The 20,129-nt window shown below is 36.3% G+C and overlaps 1 protein-coding gene across 2 annotated transcripts in view; it reads right to left on the minus strand.

Moving 5' to 3' along the window:
- Nucleotides 1-20,129, minus strand: part of LOC106495926 (metabotropic glutamate receptor 8) — a 193,340-nt gene that overhangs the window by 33,809 nt on the left and 139,402 nt on the right. For both annotated transcript variants that reach the window (XM_013956490.2, XM_013956489.2), the window contains exon 6: nt 17,317-18,252. In XM_013956490.2, coding sequence (XP_013811944.1) covers nt 17,317-18,252 — 936 coding nt within the window. The remainder of the gene's footprint in view (nt 1-17,316; nt 18,253-20,129) is intronic.

Below are 20,129 nucleotides of genomic sequence, written 5' to 3' on the forward strand. Positions count from 1 at the left end.
CTGGCACAATTTTGTCCATTACAAATAGCATTCTCTCATGCATAGTTAAGGAATATAATCAAGGACGACTCCCAAAAGGCAGTGTAGACAAGACTGTGACAAATTTACCCCTCTCCATTTTACATAGTTACTATCTTGGCAGGAAATGCATCCACAAATTCTTCTTCATGCTCTCATGGTATAGTACTCATATCACAAAGTCAGATTTCTGCTATAAAAAGCCACCTGATGAGCTGTAACAGAGCCCTTAGATTATTTCAATCACTTTGAGCTGAAAAAAATGCACAAAACCCAACAATTATGTCTCAGGTCCACAGATGCACCACATGGGACATGGAAGAAACATACGTTTAAGTGTTCTATTTCTATGGTTTATAAACCTGTTTTATTTAGCACTAAAGACTTAAACAATAAGTCTTGTATATGAGAGAGCTTCCTTGATTTTTTTTATTCATTTTTGTTAATATATTTGCTTTTTATTTGGGGGGGATAAAGAATACTTCCTTTCTTTATAAACATTTCACACTAATAGTTGTACATCCTACATAAAGCAGAGCTATCTAAGCAAAGCGGCTGGCACAGTGCCATTTCAGACTAGTCCATTTCCTGGTGGATGGAACATTACCCAGGAAGGTAGATCACCACCTTTCAGTCCTACTATGGCTAGTTTTACACCAATCTTAAAAAGGAAAGGTAGGGTTTATGCCTGCCATGCTCCCTGGATTGTTCTTTCATATTACCAGTGGTAAGAGTTCTGTAGCTTATCTTCTGATACCCACATTTCTGTAAAAGGCAGCCTATGCTCAGAAAATTGTAAATTCCACCTGACCTTGCAGTAAGCAATACGGCTGTATGGAGGCTTCTTTGGTCACTTAATTCATTTACTGCTGCAAGTGCAGACACATGTAGTGCCTGGCCATATTGTGGGTACACACAGAGGTCCACACTGAGAAACAACATGCCCTCGTCTTTTCCTTTTGAAAATGTACTTTTCTTTCTGAATTGTACTTCAAGCTGCTCAAAATGCTAAGCTCCTCTGACCAGCTAAAGAGTCATATACTCTATATCTTTCCAGTGAATGCCCTAAAAACTGGCAATCCAAGAAACAGAGGACTATCAGTTTTGTAACATCAAAAAAAAACCAAAATAAACCAAAATAAATGACTCCTGCACACATACTATAACTCTGCAGGTAAATGGCAAGTGCATAGGGAATCTGGCCATGTCTGTTAGAGGCAGACAAGTAAACACTGTTTTAGCCAGTTACTGTCTTCCTCTCTAGCAATTTTCTGAAAATATATCTAGCCTTTCTTCTGACTTGTTTTCTACCTGTGTTTTTTTACAGACCACTGTTCTTAATGGTCAGAACACTATTTCAGTGAATTTATTATTCTCCAGGAAAAAAAAAAAAATCTTTTCTAACTACAAGAGAGGACAAAAAGCATCCTACAATGAAGGTCCTGTAAAAACTCTAATACATCCGTTATCTCCAGACTCCCTTTCTTCAGAATTCATTATGGTAAAATTAGCCTACAATAATTATTTTTTAATTTCCAATTAATATTTCAATTTTTCATTAACAATGTCATACAGTCTGCTTCACGGCCTTACTCCAAGACTCGCTGACATAAAAGACACCTGCATTTTACAAAGAAAATGTTTCTGCAAGTAGCTGTACTTATCATATGATTTCCCTGGAACACGGCAACCTCTTATAGGACTGGACAATTTTTTTTTAGGAAAACAGATCATCCAAAGCCATAGTCAGCCTATGGGAGGGTTTTTTTTTTTCATCAGGGCATCATAAGAGATTATGTGTACATTAGCTCATTCCTCCAGACTTTATAGCATATGAATTTTCATGCAGATGGTGAACTATTACCCTTTTCCTATTGTGCTCCATTCTGGGGTTGTTTGTATCCAAAACAATGTTAGCCTGAATAGTATCTATACTTAGGAAACCATACAGACTTATTTCTTCTGCTTTTTCCTTTGCACTCCTGTGCACAACTGAAAAGAAGAGGGAGCTGCTTTGGAAAGTACAGGCTGCATGTGTTCCAGAGTGGCAAAATTAAGCTTGCAAAAGAAGCTTCAGTTATGAAAACTCCACAGTCAAAGAGGTTTTTCTTTTGTATCTTCGTTAGCTTGCATAGACTTTATGCTGAGGAAAATGGAAATTCATTTATTGCAAAAATGAATGGAAAGCAGAAATAGGAAAATTGGACATTGCATCTGATGTGACCTCATGAAATAATCCAATAGAGGAGATATGAACAGTATGAAGCAGATGAGGTTCTTTGTCTCTTTAGAAATGTTCTATGTGATATAAAATAAGTATGCAACCAAAAGAAACTCCACACTTCTTACTAATGAATTAAATCTTTTTTAGTAGGTATGCTGACTTATTCCATTTAACTTCATGGTATCAAAACAATTACAATATTTTGCTGAAAATTCTGAAGTGTGAGTTTGAATTTGGCTCTAGATGTGCACCCCAGGCAGTCCTACTGATCAAGCAGTAAATGGCCAGTTGGATCATGGACTCAGATATAGGTGTAATTAGTGCTTGCTATATAATTCTCTTGCATGCAAGAGGGTATGTCTTCAAACACATGGATTAACCCACTCTTGAATTCCAGGAACATACCTTCAACATACCTTGAATTCCTTAACATACCTTAAATTCTTATGGAAAACTTGTAATTAAACTGAAATTTGAAAGGAGACCTTAAGGTCTGGACTTGTAGCAATACTGGGAATGGAGCTGAAGACTACTGACCTGACACTCTCTCTCATGCTGTGACCCAAACTTCGTTTGCTGCCCACATTTAATTTTGCATCTACTGGCAACTAGTTTCTCCTCATGTGCATATTCAAAGCAGAACCTAAAAATTAAAAGGTAAGCCATTACTAGAACTTTCTCTCTATGGACAGTACTAGGAGCTCTCTCATGACAATCCCTAGTTTGTTATTCATTCTCATTACACAGAATATCTATTAAGAGCATCCAGTGAAAACAGAAGCTTGCTGCCTTCATAAACTTTCCAGAACAGCTACTGGAAGCCATGTTTCTTCTCAAAGCTGTCAGTAATCTTCAAGGACAACTGAACATATATAACAAAGAAAAGCAAGAAAGAATGCATTTTGTGTATATTGAGTCAAGAAGTCCTCATATTCTCAGAAATAATTCTCTAAATTGTTTAGGAAAATTAATAGAATATAACTGCTGGGAAAACTTCTTTTTGTTTCAGTAAAGACAACATTAAGGAGCTGGACTTAACATGCACAGAATACATCAGCTAGGTGAAAATTGCCAGGGTTAGTAAATCAAGTGTTACATGGTTGGACCTACAACCCAATAACTTGAACATATTCAAATTTTAGATTCCTAGCCTTTTCCAAACCACCAACCACATACCCTTTTCTTAAACCTTCTCACCAGTATTGTTAGCCTACAGAACTACACAACCAACTCACTGTTTGTTATATTTCCACATCTTTTATTCTGGCTCTGTGAAATACCTAGTAGCTAGTTGTTTATTCATCTGAAATAGGCAGACATGACCTATGAAACTGCAGACAAGTGGCTTTGTAGTGGATTGCAACAGGCTGATTTGTGTAAGTGAGGAAACAGGACAACAGAACCCGTCTATGAAAACATGTACGGTGGTTCCTTTAATGTTCTTTGACAAATTTGGGTACTTCAAGCTTTTAGGAAGCAACAGAGGATTTTCTGTTCTTTAGCTCTCTTTTTTTTTTTTTAATTAAACACAGACGTCACTCACTTTAATTCTACTGTAAGCAAAATGCAGTCATCATCTGAGTAAGAAACATGTACATTTAAACCTCTTAGGAACCTCACATATGGTTCTTCAAAATAAGTGAAAGAGGCTTTGATTAAGAAAAAGAGACATGAATTGTGAATAAATTGAAAAAGTGATTTCAATGAGAAGTCAATAAGGCATAGAGTATGGGCCCTCTGTGAAATATCCTTCACCCAAGTGGATGACTTTAGAAGGAACAGAGTATTGTTTACCCAAGCTGACAAGCAAGAATAAAAAAAAAATCTCAGGGAAAATAAGCATACTGGTGCACCGAAACACATCACTGCTGGCTAACTTGACAGGTTAGATCTAAGTTACTTGCTTATACTCTGCCATTTTAAACAGCATGTTAGTGCTAACTGCAGTAAAAATAAGTTTTGGCATTGACTCTGAGGCATTACATGTCTTGGAGAGGTGCCCATGGTTTCATTTTGCAACCAGAGGGGTCTAGTCTTCTGTCAGTGTGTGTGCACAACTTTAACATTAAAAGGAATATGTGTGTTCATCCATGAGCAAAGAGACCCAAAGAACTTGCGTTACTATTCAGATGACACAATTAAAATCAGACTTAATCTTTCTCATTCTGTACATATGTCTAGCATATTTTTACAAAAGCTTTTATTTTAGTCACATATAGGAAACAGAAATGACTAACTAGGATGATGGTCAAGCAGTGTTCTGTGTGGTATTAGTACATTCTGTAAGATGAAACCCTCAGCACTTAAAAATATATTTTAGGAATTACCTTTTTTGACTGAAATAAAAAAAAAATCTACCCAGAGTAGATCTTCAGTCTACTGTGAATGTTTTGAAATACAAAGACTTTTTTTCCAGCAGACATGAGTTCATATCATGCAGAAGAGATCTGTTCAGCTGCCGTTTTGCCATTTCCTTGCACACTGCAGTGATGTTGAGAGAATATGGATATAGTCAAATGCTCAAACGCCCTGGCTCTGAAACTAAAACGCCTGGCTCTGAACCATCCTCTTACAGCAAGTGCAAGTGGAGCAATGCCAGCTGACAGTGCTTCCCTCTAGCCCACAGTCTAGCATGAAACCCACCCAAGCACCATACAGAGTTACACATGGGCACAAAGAGAAAGACCAATAAAGCAAACATTTTAAAGTCATCAGTCACCTGCTTCTTAGATCGCTACCTATGAGATGGGAGGGAGCATACCACATATTTCACATTCCTGCATCTATGCCTCCTTCAGGCTTGCAAATTTCTACTGTAGCAGTGAAGTAGCATATGATACTGTTTCAGGACATGGTGCATTTAGCAATTTTACTGTTATAGATGTTTAGAAGACCTAACCTGCCTGCAGTGTATTTTTGTATTATTTCTTCCTTTCTCAGCTCCCTCTCATATAATTTAATATAGTTCCTGTGAGCAGGAGAATTGAAAGAGACGTAGAACTGTTTATTGAAAGTAAAATAAAAATACAAAGTACAAAAATATGGTAGAGTCAGCTGTAGGTAAAGCCAAGCCATATTTGAGCCTATGGATTTTTATGATTATATTAGATAAACAATGAAGAATAAAGTGGCAAATTCCAACTTTTCATTATTATCCAACATAGATGTGCAAAATGCTAACCTACACAGGTCCTTTAGCATAGTTCCTAGCAGCTTGCAAAATACTGAGAAAGGATTCATATAAGAGTTGCAGCAATTGGGGCAGTAACATCACAGCTTTGTTAAGGTCAATGGCAAAACTCCCACTGACTTGAACTGGACTGTGGTCTTAGTTGAATCTTCCAGAAGCAGAAAACAAAGGAACTAAAACTTGGATAGATTTTAGAGTTCTGGATGTCGTCTGATGGGAAGAAAGAAAGCATTTTGTACACAGAAGTCAGAATAAAATGTGCCTGAATTTAAGAGTGAGAGTAGTGAACAACAACAAAAACCAACAGCAATGTCAATGAGGGAGAGCAGGACACAGGGATAAGTGCAGGGTCTAAGCATTAAGCCTTACAGAAAAGGATTAGGATTTGGGGCATCATGGAATAAAAGTGGCATTGGCTGGAATGACTTTTGTATCTTGGACAAATTATAAAGTAAGGAGAGGAGAAACAAGAGAAGAGCAAAAATGAAGGTTGATAAGGACAAGGGTGATACCTTTCGTGGTGGCTGGAAACAAAGAAATTACAAGCCTCATTGACAAAGAGAACAGTGTGGAGGAATAGAAGAGCAATTTCCAGCTTGGAAATCTGGAAGCCTTGATAGATATATTTGATCTTTGTAGGTCAGTTAAATTGTATTTATTGTCATGACTCAAAGAGATAGAATGTGACATGTTTGGGAGGAAGCTGCTTTTGACTGTATCATAATTTGCATTGCAGGTATAAGATTCCTCCTAAAACACCATTTCAGCAGATCAGCTCTTAAGGAAAACATATGGTGCAAACAATTCCCTTACAGAGACTGCCTGAAAAGCAATTTTAGGCTTTGGGACCAATTTCTGTATCATGCCACATTGGTTTGCATGTGTCTTTTTGATGACTAGATTAGGAGATAGATGCTTTCCCTGCTGTGAGCTCTTCTTCTGCTATACCTCACTCAATTACAAGTGCCAGCTTACTAGAAAACATGCTTGCAAAATGTCATGTTTTCTTCAGCTTCACATGTAAAACCTTCTCCCCACATTTGATACTTAACACTCTCTTGTAAGTCATTTCCTACTCCTTTGCTAACCTTAAACTCAACTATGCTCCCATTTTTGTTGATCATATTATATCCTGGTGCAAAATACCCAAAATAGGATTGCATTCACAGTATCCCTATTGCCAATACTTCTATATATAATCAGCACACTAAGTGGTCTTAATGGATTTTTTTTTCATGTACTTGCTGCTTTGTAGTTGGGAAATATTGTGCAGTACCTGTGAATGGCAGGTACAATACCTGTGAATACCAGGTATTCCATCTGAGTTCAGTGGAGTAAAACAAAGGACAGTCAAGTTCCATGTCTTTCTTCCCTTCACTGTTCAGCTATTTTTACTGTACTGTGCTGACCATTTCAGCATTTGTATGAAGGAGGAAATTTTCTGTAGAAAACAGAATTATACAGGTGTTGTATGATCAGTTCTATCAAATAAACATGACCTTGATAATCATCATGAAAACAGTCATTTGACTGTTCTACTGGTGACATTGTTTCTGGTAAACCAGCCACTTGTAAAATCATCCATAAATCTGGAAAGCATGATTTACAGAAGAAAAAAAGTCAAACTGTATGTTCATACTGAAAATTCATGTCTAAATTTAAGAGAATATTTTATAATTAATCCTTTTTTCGCTGGATAACTAGAAAAAGAGATAACATCCTCATTCTGTCAAATTCTAACCCTCTTGGCTTAGCTCTTATAGATCTCTCCAGTGTCATTTTATCCCCTGTTAAGAAGCTTCCCTGTAAACTGAAAGAAAAATACACTTCCAAAAATAAATGTATATGATTAATTAAAGTCTTGATTCTTGTGGTTTTTTGATGGTGGTCATATATGAATTGGAATTATTGCTTTTACTTGGCCAGTTAAAATAATTATACTTGTTCCATGCAAGAGAGAGCTTATAATTATATAAAATGGAATATTTATACACACACTCATATGCGTATTCAGTGCTAACAGTCTAATTACAGATGTATTCCCATAAAAGGTTTTGGTTTTGATTTTTAAGAGTGAGCATAAAGCTCACTAGTTTGTCAGACTTCCATCATTTTCTAGTTCCTGGTATTTCCACCTTATGAGATATGAATTTAACATTCTCTGTTACCTACATTAAAATGTAAACTTTTACTGGACATTTCTGTTACAAATTACATCTGGCTTATAGGCAATTAAATCTGTGGGCTGGATCTTGTATTTTAATTTGATGTCCAACCAGTTCTTAAACAATAAAACAATAACAAGAGGCTCAAACACACAAGCAACTTACTGTGCTTTACATAACTATCTCTCAGTTGAGTCACCCTAATTGTACTTGAGAATGTTATTAGTCTAAAAGGAATACAAGATAATGTGACTTTGATTAGGTACTGAGCATGGGGCAAGTTACAGATGCAGTGTATGATGAGCTTGTGTATGAATTGTTATTGAGGCTTAGCTGATGCATGGGAATTTTCTAATCCACAGTATTTTGATCTTATTTGTAAACCCAAAATCTATGTAATGTTATGAAATCTATTCAAAATCAGAATTATTTGTAGCAGGGGATAAAAAAGGAGAGAAGCTGAATATCTTCTCATAGCTAAACTAAAGCCTCTTTAATTTGTTTCTTATATTTTTCATATATGTGTTTACTTGTTCTGAGTAAGGCAAAAGTACCTTTAAAGCAACAAGAAAGGCTATTTTTATACTGCTTCCAACTTGTCAGAAACTAGCAAGTACAAGAAGTGTCATGTGAGTATCCCAGAAACAGTTCCAACCTCATTTCTAAACAATATTCCATTTAAAGGTTTTTAATTACTTTTAACAAGAGTAAAAATATAAAAAATAATGTGACAATTAATATTCCATTATCCATAGATAGATTTTTTTCCTGGGTTTTGGATTTATCATATTATCCCTAACTGAAATAAAAAAAATCCCTCTTCCTGTATATTTACAAACATATTCAATTCCATTTTTCAGTAAATCTTAAATACTGTATGTGCTTATAAAAAAAATTCTATAGTTTGTGTTATGACTATTTTATCAGTCCTTCCCCAGCCCCAGGTACCTAAGAATTAATAAAGTACAAGTTATTTAATACTTTTAAAGAAACAGTTAAAAGGAATGGGGTCCTGTCAGGCCACAGAGCAGTGCTGGAGCTACTCAGTGAAGGCTTCATGGATGGATAACTGAAACACATCAGTCTGCTCTAGCCTCAGTCTGAAAGCGGATTTCAATCTGAAAGGGAAACCTGAATGATTTAGGGTGAACATATGCCTCTGTGAGGATGAGCTCTTTATCAGGCAGCTGAGTCCAAAAACTGTTATGTCTCTCTTCAGTTTGAATGCAGAACAATAGCTTGTACTGAATATAAAACAAAAATCAGGAACTGCATTTGTCTCAATCCATTTTCTTGATAAGTTCTCATGATGCAACATATTATGTGCATCCCTTAAATCCCCAAATCCGTTCTCACTGCATACAGAGAGGCTTGCCACTGCTCAAAAGAAATATGCTGCTTTTACTGGACTATTAAAACTGCCCATGGTCCTCTTCAAATGCAGTGTGCCTAGGCACCAATTGTCAAGGCTTGACTATCTGAGCATGAAGTTGTTGACAGCATGGCTAAATCGGAAGAAGTATTATCTGCCATTTCTTTTTATGCAAAACCATCAGTGACTTTCACGCTGTCTTGTGCATAATAATGACTATAGAGAACCCATCTCACAGTTATGGTTCTATACGAAACACAATTGTGAAGGTTTATAGCATCTTAATACCAAAGTGCAATCTCTTTCTTACTGTGCAAAGATATCTAATATTACTGGAAAGATTTCTCTTTAACTTCACTTGCTAAAGACAAGCAGATTTTTGACACTGAACAAATCAGAACCAACAGACTAACATTTTTATGAGGTTATCCTGATTTCTGGAAATACAGCAGATAGGGCATAGAATTTGCCCAAATAGTCTCAATTAAATATTTGGTCTTTCACAAACTGTCCTTTGTGATTACTGATTATTCTTTTTACAGTGGATGAAGGTGGCAGTTATATAGTTCTTTGTGCCTACAAAATTGTTTCTGCTCCTCTGTTAGATTTAGGAACTTACCACAAAAGCCAGCAAATAGCCCCAAAAGTATATCTAAAGTTCTCCCTGACAAGCACTCCTTCTTAGAAAAGAGGACTTCATATACCCATTATCAACACTCTGACATTCCCCATTGGGCAAGAAGCAGGCCACGGGCTAAGGAAATCTTTTTGGCAACTCAATTCCTGTCTCCTCCCTTCCCAAAGACCCTGAAGCTATCATTCATCATGGAGGCAGAAGTAAAAACATCAGACAAACAAAATGCTAGTGTCTTCCATTATGTGGCAGCTGCACATCTCTTCAGTGTCCAAAAAGGTGTTCATCACATGCCAGCACCCTACTTGTATTGGAACAAATGTGCAACAGTGCAGGAAAGAACAGGGTATACAACCTTCAGGTGTACACATGAGTGTCTCACTGAACTATTGAAAAAAATGGTCTTACATTTTACTAAATCATCCACTTTCTGCTTTAAGAACCTGGTATTTTCTGTCTTCCTGATACCTCCTAATAACCTTATAATTAAAATCAGTGCTTAGTGTACATACTTAAAATACTAGTGGTTTAATTAGTGTTAAACTAAAGAGAAATTAAATTCCCTGCTAATATTCTATGTGCAACTTAAAGACTGCAGGCATATCTTAAAGTAAATAAAGCTGAGTCTTTAGAATTATGTATACATCAGTTATGCACTAGGTCCTTCATTCAGCAAGAAGAATACTTGATTAAACTTAGGTGCATACTGTGCTGAACAGTATCTAAATAGAGAGGAGAATATTTTAAAGTAGATTCATTCAGCCCTCTACTAGGTTTTGTTGAGTGAGTAGCACAGTCTGAAAGAAATCTCCCTAGCTTTCATGTACTTTAAGGCATCAGGTCACATCTACATTTTCTGAGCAGGCAGAAGTAGAAGGACATTTTCTCTCCACTCCTTCACACAGAGTCCAAGGGTTTCAGCAAAGCGTTGCAAATACCTTTCATCCAACAGCAGCTTGAAATAACTGAGGAGCCTTAACTTGTTTGGCCCTAACCACTGCAGATGACTAGCTCTCGAAGAATGTTTCAATGTGCATTTACCCTTTGTATATAAAGCTGTAATTTAGTCCAAAATTTAGTCCAAAGCCACCACTTGAAAATAATGAATTTAGATTTCAAAGCTTTAGATGATGTAAAACAATACATGAAAGAAAGTATGTAGCAATTCCTTATTACAGTGCGTGCTGTCTTGTACCCCTTACATGATTGTCTGAAGCACACAAGGAAAGAACTTTCTTGATGAGTAATTATTTTTGTTAATTTAAAACCAATTTCCATATGTAAAATTGACACTCAGAAAATGGATTATTGGCTAGGAGCCCCCACTTAGACTCCTGATTTTCAGAGGAGTCAGGCATCCAAAACTCCTAGGACACCATATTGCAAAATGTTTGCTTCAATTTTAACTGATTTTTACTTTATCTCTCAGTTTATCGAAATGGTGACTGCAGTGGCCTTCCTGAAATTCCACATTTTTGAAATTAAAAAGGGCATATCTGCCTTGTATTTTGTAGATATGAGACAGCTCACTCTACCTGAGCTCTGAGATGACAGGTTGTGAACCAGCTCTCTTCTAAAAAACGTGTTGGTCTTTTTGTGGAGTGCTGTGCTCCAGGTAACAAGCACAGTCTCCTCACTGATTATGTTATCGCAGGCAGAGACATGGCTGCAAATAGACCATTTGCAAATGATTGTGCAAGGAGTCCTTAGACCCTGAAGAAAACCAGCTCACTCTCTCAACCTGTACAGCAACAGAAATGCTGTACATTGGGTGTGAACTGGGACTTGCAGTACATAAGAAAGTCTTGTACACAGAAAGGGAGGCAATCTTGTCTATGGTCTGTGTGCAGCAGCAGTCTACTTAAATTATCAGAATGAGCCTGAATAGCATTTAAGCAAACAATAGGGCTCAGGATGTCTTTTTACACAAGAGACCGACTTAGGTGACCAGAGTAATCCCTTCTGATCTGTTAGTTAATCTTATTCAACTGCAGTTTAGATAATTACAGTATACTACAGTTTACAGTTTGATGAATGTTTTGGGAATAGTTTAAAAGTTATGAAATTTTCCTGTTTTGATACCAGAACTGCTTCTGCTTCTAAATTTCAATTTAGACTTAAAAACTCTAAAAGGTTGAAACTGAAACAAGTTCTCTGAATGTCCACAATATTGAAATAACTCTATACATAATTTTTGTCTCAATTATTAGCTTATAAACTTTTTCATCATTTCCACTTTTGATTCAAATGGGGACAGGACAACTTTTCCAGATCTAAGAAGCAACTTATGAAATGGGTTTGCACAAAGTGACTTTTGGAATAAAAGCACACATATATTTAAATGGTTTCTCACGGGGGGGGGCAAATTTTGCAGTTTATGCAGCCACACAGGAGCAGTACGAACGCTTCTCTTTCTCTTGCATCTCCTTGGAGGGAGGAGGAAAAAACAGGGTGGCTGCATCTATCATTTGTTCAGCTGAAGGACGGACCCAGGAATGTCCCTGACCTACACATGCATTGAGTAACTTCACCAGCTAGAGGGAAACATGCTGCCTGGGGGATAAGCAAGGGGTGAGGCACTTCCCTCACAGAAGGAAAGGGAGCAGAGGAAGACTGGATGGTAAACTGCAACTCAGTCATACCCTTGTCAACTCCTTTGTCCCCACTCTGCTTCTAAAGCACAACACTGGAACCCTAATTTCGCTCAGGATTAGGTCACAAATTCTAGGAAGTTTTAAAATTTAGAAATAATTCAGTGCATTAAATATTTACATTCTGAAAAGTTTGAAATCAAAACGTTCTGGAGAGCTTCTCCCTTATTAACATTTGGTTTCCAGTGAGAGGGAGGGATGTTCCTGTCAGACAATCTAGTAAATTTTATCTAATTTTCTATGTTCTAAAACACGTAAAAAACTCAAGTAATGGCAATTCAAGTAATGATAAACTCAGCAATAGCATCACAGAAATCATGGGTTTCGAACAATGATAAACTACTGAATGTGTAAAATATCACTTTGGCAGTCTCCTAACTGTATCTTGCAATAATGAAAATTAGAAAATGTTCCAAATGTCCCTCAGATTAATCTTGATGCTATGCACAGTGTTGGCACTAAAGATTCTAGTTTAATCAAACCAAATATTATTCATAGAAAAGAAGAAATATTAACATTTGGCTTTCTTACTAGCAGTTGCCTTTTTTATTTTTTTCCTGTGATGTGTACTGCATGGACTACCTGCAGAGATAGATCTCTGAATATCATCAGAATTAGAAGAGAATGCTTTGAGATGAAGAAAAGACTCCGTGTAGTCTGCTTCATTAACACAGTCTGAGGCATTGTTAGGAAGTTTTGTTTCCTTACAGTCCCAGGAATACATTTAGCTAGGAATTCATAACATAAGCAAAAACTAAGATGATTTGCTTAACAACTGTAGAAATCTGGGGGAAGCAAGGGGTTCCTACCTGAATTCTCATTAGTAGTTTTTTTATGCTTACTAGGTTGTGTGATGAAACCACCTTTCCCTCCCGCTGAGAATTGAATATCTGTTTCTTGACAACTACAGCAGTAACTTAAAAGTCAAGTAGCTTAAAAGTCAAATTAATATTGGGATACTATTGGAAGTGTTTCTAGCTTCTTTTAATGCTACTAGCAACTGGATGTAAGTATAAGATCCACATGATCAGCAAATCCAGGATCCAAACAGCTGGGATAGTAAGATTATAAAGATAATACGTTATGGGAAGATTTCTACTATACCTTACATCTTGTTTTGCCCACACTGCAGTTGTGAAAGGGAAGCTCAAACTTGTCAGAATAATTAGAAAATATGCTAAAATTTATCTGCCTCATTAGATTACACCTTGCAATTGCTTCCGGTGGGAGGAGAAGGAAGAAATTACTCAGTGTTTTCCATAGTGCTCTTTCCTTAGCAAAAAGCACTACCTCTTTTCTTTTGCAGGATGGGAAACAAGCATTCATCTACTCATTCAAAACAGAACACTTCTAGGTTAATATAATAAATGATGTCTTTATTATCTGTGAATGAACATGATTCATCCATCTGTCAAAACTCGTAAAACAAGTAATGCAAGGAAATTAAAGTAGTTCTTTTTGTTGAATATGGGTGTACTTTAGACAGCCATCTATCCTCAGCCGGCTCTTGTGCAGTCTGCCGTTGTAACTTAATTTTACCCAGAGGTTCATAAAACATCTGTTTTAATCACTCAGCTAATCTCACTCTTCTGTGACATTCCAGTCATCATGATATTTAAGACATCTCTATTCCAGATGAGCCCAATATTTCAAATGTTTTGCCATACATGTAGTTGAAGGCTATATTGACAGAATGCCATCTTGCAGAATTTCACTCCTTTTTCCTTAAAAAAACTCAGTGACATTTACACAAGTGTTAGGAAATTGGTGTTTTATGTCTTGAGGCTAATTTTTTCATTCAGTTTGATGATGTGCTGGAATAATTTAACTATTTGTAGTAGGTTCCTTTTCTTACAATAGCAGTTGTCAAAGATGGAATAATCATGAACAGACAAAATCATGAATTGGACAATCATACAGGACTTAAAGTCAATGCTCTTCCTGTTCTCTGCAGAACTTCTGCAGAAATAATAACCAGAACGGCATCTTTAATATCACATGGGTTTCATATTCTGCTGCTGGAAATTAAGGGCAAATAATAAATACGGAGATCTGCAAAAGCTGTCAGACTTGGATTATGGGAGGTTAATCTGGGTCATTTAACTCATCTGAATCAACCAGCTAGAGACCCAGGGCTCCACATATACACAGTGGAGTGAGATGAGCTTCCTCAACATGTGCTTCACAGTGAGAATCTATGACTAAGATTTAGTAGTCTGCCCTCAGATATGAACTTATGCTTACTTGCATGCCCTTCCTTAAACATTTTTTTAAGTTTGAGGGACAACAACACAACTTATGGACTTGTACCGGCTGTGCAACCTTATGCTTCTCTACATTTTATCCAGAATCTCTTAGTAACTTTACATTTTCAGGAATTGGTACCTAAATGTAAAGGAGATCTTTCCATGAAGATATGTGAGTTTTGGATCTGGACACCTGTTTGTTTTTAGCATTTATTTAAAGATCTTATTTCGCTGTCTATGAGTGTAAATATTCCAACTGTGAAATAAAATAAATAAAAATAAAAAGAAGTTCATCAAAACACCTTCTATCCAAATTGTGTTCATGGACTAGTTAAATAAGTAAATATATCCTGACTTTCCAAACATGCATAATGGCTTCCACCATTTGTTGTGAGTGCTACTTGTATTTAGGAAAACAGAAGTGTCCCAAAACATTTTGGAGAAGTGTTGACTACTTTTTATTCAAATAGAAGTGTGTCTAAAGCTAAAAGCCAATGAAATACAAGTTGGAACTACATATGGGTTGCAAATAATGGTATGTTACATTTTACTACTGTCAGCATTTCAAAAAAGCAACCACTACTCTTAAACAGTACTTTAAGTTCCCCAATTTATTTTCATTTCTCTCTGAACAAACTGAAGCCATATGAAAAAATGATTTCAGGTTTCTAAAATCAACTGCAAAGTGAATAAACATCTAAGAAAAGCCTACTTAGTTTATTTTCCCTTTTCATTTATTTTATTTCTTTGATCTTCCAAAAATGATCATAATACCAAATTTCAATTATGACATTCTATAATGTATTAGTTTTTCTTCTTTGCTTCTTTAGGTGTTGTGTATTAACTAAGAAAATGACAAGCAACTTTGCTTGACTATATTCAGACAACGTATATATGTGTGCATTAAGCACATTTTTGTTCCATTCAGGTAAGTAATTTAATTGTATGAATGCATGAGCTATTGTGATGATGTCCATAAGATTCTGTGTGGAAACAAGCTTTTATTTGTAGGAAAAAGCAGAAGCACTGAGAAAAGAATTATTTGAATTACAAAACTACTGTATTAGCATATTAATTTGTTTTTTCTTTCTGTCCTGAAAGTTGTTATCTGAAGAATAACAAATCATTTAGAAAAAAGGCAACTAACAAGTGAAATTTAGTGTTATAAGCTGTGTGATTTAGTATAATTTGTGTGTTCACTCTTGGGTCTCATAAAAGAAACCCAACGGAGGTGTTCATTAATCTCTTCTTTAGAGGTCAAAACCAAGTCATCCTTTACTACAAACTAAGGTGAACCAATGGTGTAAATAAAAACTCATTGCACAGTTGCCAGCCAAGTAATATTTTCTATGTCTCGATATCCAGAAACAGAGTTGTTTTGTTATAGGTACTTGCCATAAAACTGACTGGCCCAAGCTGAAGTGGAATCTTTCCAAATGAACAGTACCGCATATTTATATACCAAAGTCTTTTTTGACTTGAGCCTATACAAAAAAGTCAGAAATTAAATGCAATTCACCTGAACAACTTTTCCTATATCAGACAGAATTTTTTTTAGTTTTACCTACTGCATTTTGATGTGCCATTAGCTTGGTACTCAATTTGTCATAAACTTCCCCTGATTTTATTTGAAAGATGATGGAAATCAAGCCTGATTCAATTCAGTAAGTCTGCTTACCTTGATTTTTAGTGAAGAAAATGTTTTTTTCTGTCATGCTGTCTTCCCCACACATACTCCTCTGCTTGAATCAGCCGGTGCTTTATCAAGCTACAAGGACCTATTTAATTCTGGAGGCAAGAGGGCTATCCCAAACAGGGATACGTTAAATCTGTGCACAGTTATCAGTGGACACATGCTGAGCTTTCTAGTAAAAACTAATTTAACTAAAAATTTATATTTAAAAATATTATAAAAATCACCTGCTAGAAGTAAAGGGAGAAGAGGTTTTATAAAGGACTGATGACTTAAATTTCTTATTTTAAAGCTTTTCCAAACAGGCTTGAAGACTGATGCTGTTTCCATTGCACTTTCCTACCTAACTTGTCATATTCCCCACTATCAGTTGGATTCAAACCCATGCAGTTGACATTTATCTGTGTCTTCCCATTAGAACTGAGAGCGGGAGAGTTAAATGTCTGATATGTTTTATATAGCTCACCATGACTGATATCAGAAAAGAACCATGTCAACTGAACAAGGAAGAACAGGTATCCAAGTATGAAAGGTTGAATTTCTCATTAAAAGATTAGGGATTTTTTTTTTTCCTCTGAGATAATATTTAGTGAATTATGCTTAACATGATTTTATATCTACTTCATTCACTCCTCCTATTCTTTTTTAAAGTTACATGTGTTAACCAGAGGGAAAAGTAATTCTTTTCATTCTTCCCAGACATTCTTCTTCATTATTTTTGACAAATGTAAGCTGTTCGTCTTAGATTTTTGAAATGTAAACATTCCTATCAGATTTGTGGATGATAACAAAGATTTATAGGGCTTCATGTAACAGGCTGGAGCATCATGGAAGGGTAAAAACAAGCATTAGTAGAAACAGTTATTTAAAGTAAGGATATATTGAGAAAATCTCAACATCATTAGGCCACTGATACCACAATCGCATTCAATATCTTGCTATAAAATATAGGAAACTTACCTTTTGAATCATGTATTTTACTATCTGTGAATTTGGAGAGTCTGTATTCACAGTTAGCATTCAGAATTCGTATCTTGTAAGAGTGAAAGTATTGTAGTGTTATAAAAATTGCCAGATAAAAATAAAAAGAAGACAGTATTTGATTCATAAACTTATCACTTACCTTCTCTGCTGATTGGGCCGTACCAAAAAAGATTGGAATAAAAGCTAACCAAATTATGCAGGTTGTGTACATAGTAAATCCAATGGGTTTTGCTTCATTGAAGGTCTCTGGAACCCCTCTTGTTTTAATAGCATAAACAGTGCATGTGACCATCAAGAGAATACTGTATCCAAGGGAACAAATGAGAGAAAGATCTGAAATGTCACATTTAAGAACTCCTCTGGCATTTTCTGGTTCAAGTGTCCTCTGCTCTCCATAGTCTACTATGATATGTGGTGGATCAATAGCAAACCAGATGAAGACTCCAATAAGCTGCATGGATATGAGGCTGAAAGTGATCACCAGCTGGGAAGCTGGGCTAATAAATTTAGGAGCTGTGACAGATTTTTTACCTTGTTCAAATATTCTGTGAATTCTGTTTGTTTTGGTAAGCAAGGCAGCATAGCTGAAACACATGCCAAGTCCTAAAAAGATCCTTCGAAATGAGCAGACTACTGTATCAGGAGTTGCAATCATTAAAAAAGTAATGGAGTAACAGAGAAAAATCCCAGTCAAGAGCACATAGCTGAGCTCCCGTCCAGACGCCCTGACGATAGGAGTGTCATTGTACCGGACAAATGTCACAATTACAAAGGTGGTGGCAATTATTCCAAGAATAGCTATGAAGACAGGCACAATGGCCCAAGGAGAATGCCACTCCAGTTTGATTATAGGGATAAGCTGGCAATCTGTACGGTTGGCATTTGGTCTCTTATTAATAGGGCACAGTTCACAGTTGAATTCATCCACCTGGTAATGGTACCCTTCACAGCGTTCACAGTGCCAACAGCAAGGCACTCCCTTTACGGTTTTCTTTCTTTCCCCAGGTTTACAGGGCAGGCTGCAGACAGATGCTGGATGAGTGTGTTCTCTATTAGCCCACTGCATGTCTTCTACCTGTGGGTATAAAAAATTAATGAGCCTTCTATTTTCCCCCATTTATAATATCCTAATCCTGGCCACAGGTTTGTTATAAATCACTACATGCTGACAGTACAAATACAGCTTACCATAATAAGAAACCTGTTTCTTTCCCTTGTATTGACTTTATGAAAGTGTTAAATGATTGTGTCCAATAAATCATTCATGCCACAGGCTTGATGAGTGTCATTAGTTTCTATTTACCTCTTTACTGCTGACCAAATTGACATTTGTAAAGATATTTATCGACTCTGGGTTAGTTTAAAAGCAAAAAGCCCTGTATACAGGGCTTTGAAAGCTAATTACATGCAAATATAAATACCAGTAGTTCTCAAACATTTAATTACAAAATAAGACTGTTTGAGTTTCAAATTATTTTCTGGTACAGTAAAGGGATAGATTAAAATCTCCATGCATCAACTCCATCAGAAAAAAAGAGGATAGGAGAAAAGATCTGTGTATATGAGATTTAATACCATCTATTCCAAGAATCTGGATATTTCATACTTTTTCATTTGCTAAGTTTTGAAATGTACCAGAGTGTTTTGTTTTCATTTCTAGAAGATAAAAATGTGCATACACCGCTTTCTGAATAATAATGATGGAAAAAGATGTCATGGCTACATTTCAGTCCTCCTGATTTAAAATTTCCAAAAATATTTGTAGTACAAAATACATGCACACAATGCAGTCTTGTTTTGAAAATCTCAGGTTACTCCACAATGGAGTATTAACAAAACAATGTTTTTCATCCACTTATCTATTCTTCCTGTATGCCCCCCAAAACAAAATCTGAATAGGAAACTCATGGACTTAACACAACTCCTACTTAACGTTACCATTCAGTTTGGTCCCAGTTCTCCTTAACTCACCTGAGTAAAACTGTGTGCTGCAAGAGGTCACATTGATTAAACTAGAGCAGTCTGCAGAGCAAAGAACTACTTAGAGGCACCAGAATCGCTCTGTGTTGCTTCCACGTTCCACCTCTTATTCCTCTGTGAGGTGGTAAGCACTCAAGGACAAGGGACTTCTCTTGTTCTTGCCTGTTAAGTACTTAGCACTTTTATTTAATTTGGACATTTTACTTATAAATGAAACAGCAATAACAAAACTTCACGTGTCAGGAATGTTTTCAGTTCCTTCTGGAGGAGGACAGAATGGGGACAGCCTATCAAGAGGGATAATTTTGGCCTCAACAGTTTATTTTTCCAGCAAATTTTCAACAGATTTAAGAGAAAATCACAGTGTAACATTCCCAGTCTCCTTTGCCTTCCTCAGCAAGTCAGAGCACCAGCATGTAGGTGAATAAAACAGAAGCAAACTGCAGAGCTCTCTGTCCCCACTTCTGCACAGGGTAGGACTTTTCTGTTATTCACCACTCAGAGGGGCAAACAAAGGAGTGCACAGTAGTAAGGAGACAAGAAATATACTCATACAATCAGTTCTCTGAATAGCCACTTAAATCCCCAGAGTCATTCAGTGGGGCTTGGATCAGTCCTGAACCTACAGAAGTTACTGAGACAAAACTGTATTTACATCCTGAAGGAGTTTGATAATTACATGAAATACAGCATATGGTGTTTATTTAAAAGTAAATCATTTAAGTAATTAGCTTCCTAAAAACCATAAGAATCATCCAATTGTATGAAATAGCCTTGGTAGAGCTCTAGCAGAGCACTTGACACTTTAAGAAAATATTCACCTCTGTTACAATCCCCTAGTTTTAACCACCAGAATTCACAAAGCCTGTGTAACCCCTAGTGTTAATCTACAAGACAAGAAAGAAAACATGTTATGATGAAATCTGTGTGATAACAAAGACATATCCTCCTCCACAGTGCTGTTATGAAGAT

The sequence above is a fragment of the Apteryx mantelli genome, chromosome 1, assembly GCF_036417845.1.
Source record: "Apteryx mantelli isolate bAptMan1 chromosome 1, bAptMan1.hap1, whole genome shotgun sequence".
In the NCBI taxonomy this organism is placed as follows: domain Eukaryota; kingdom Metazoa; phylum Chordata; class Aves; order Apterygiformes; family Apterygidae; genus Apteryx; species Apteryx mantelli.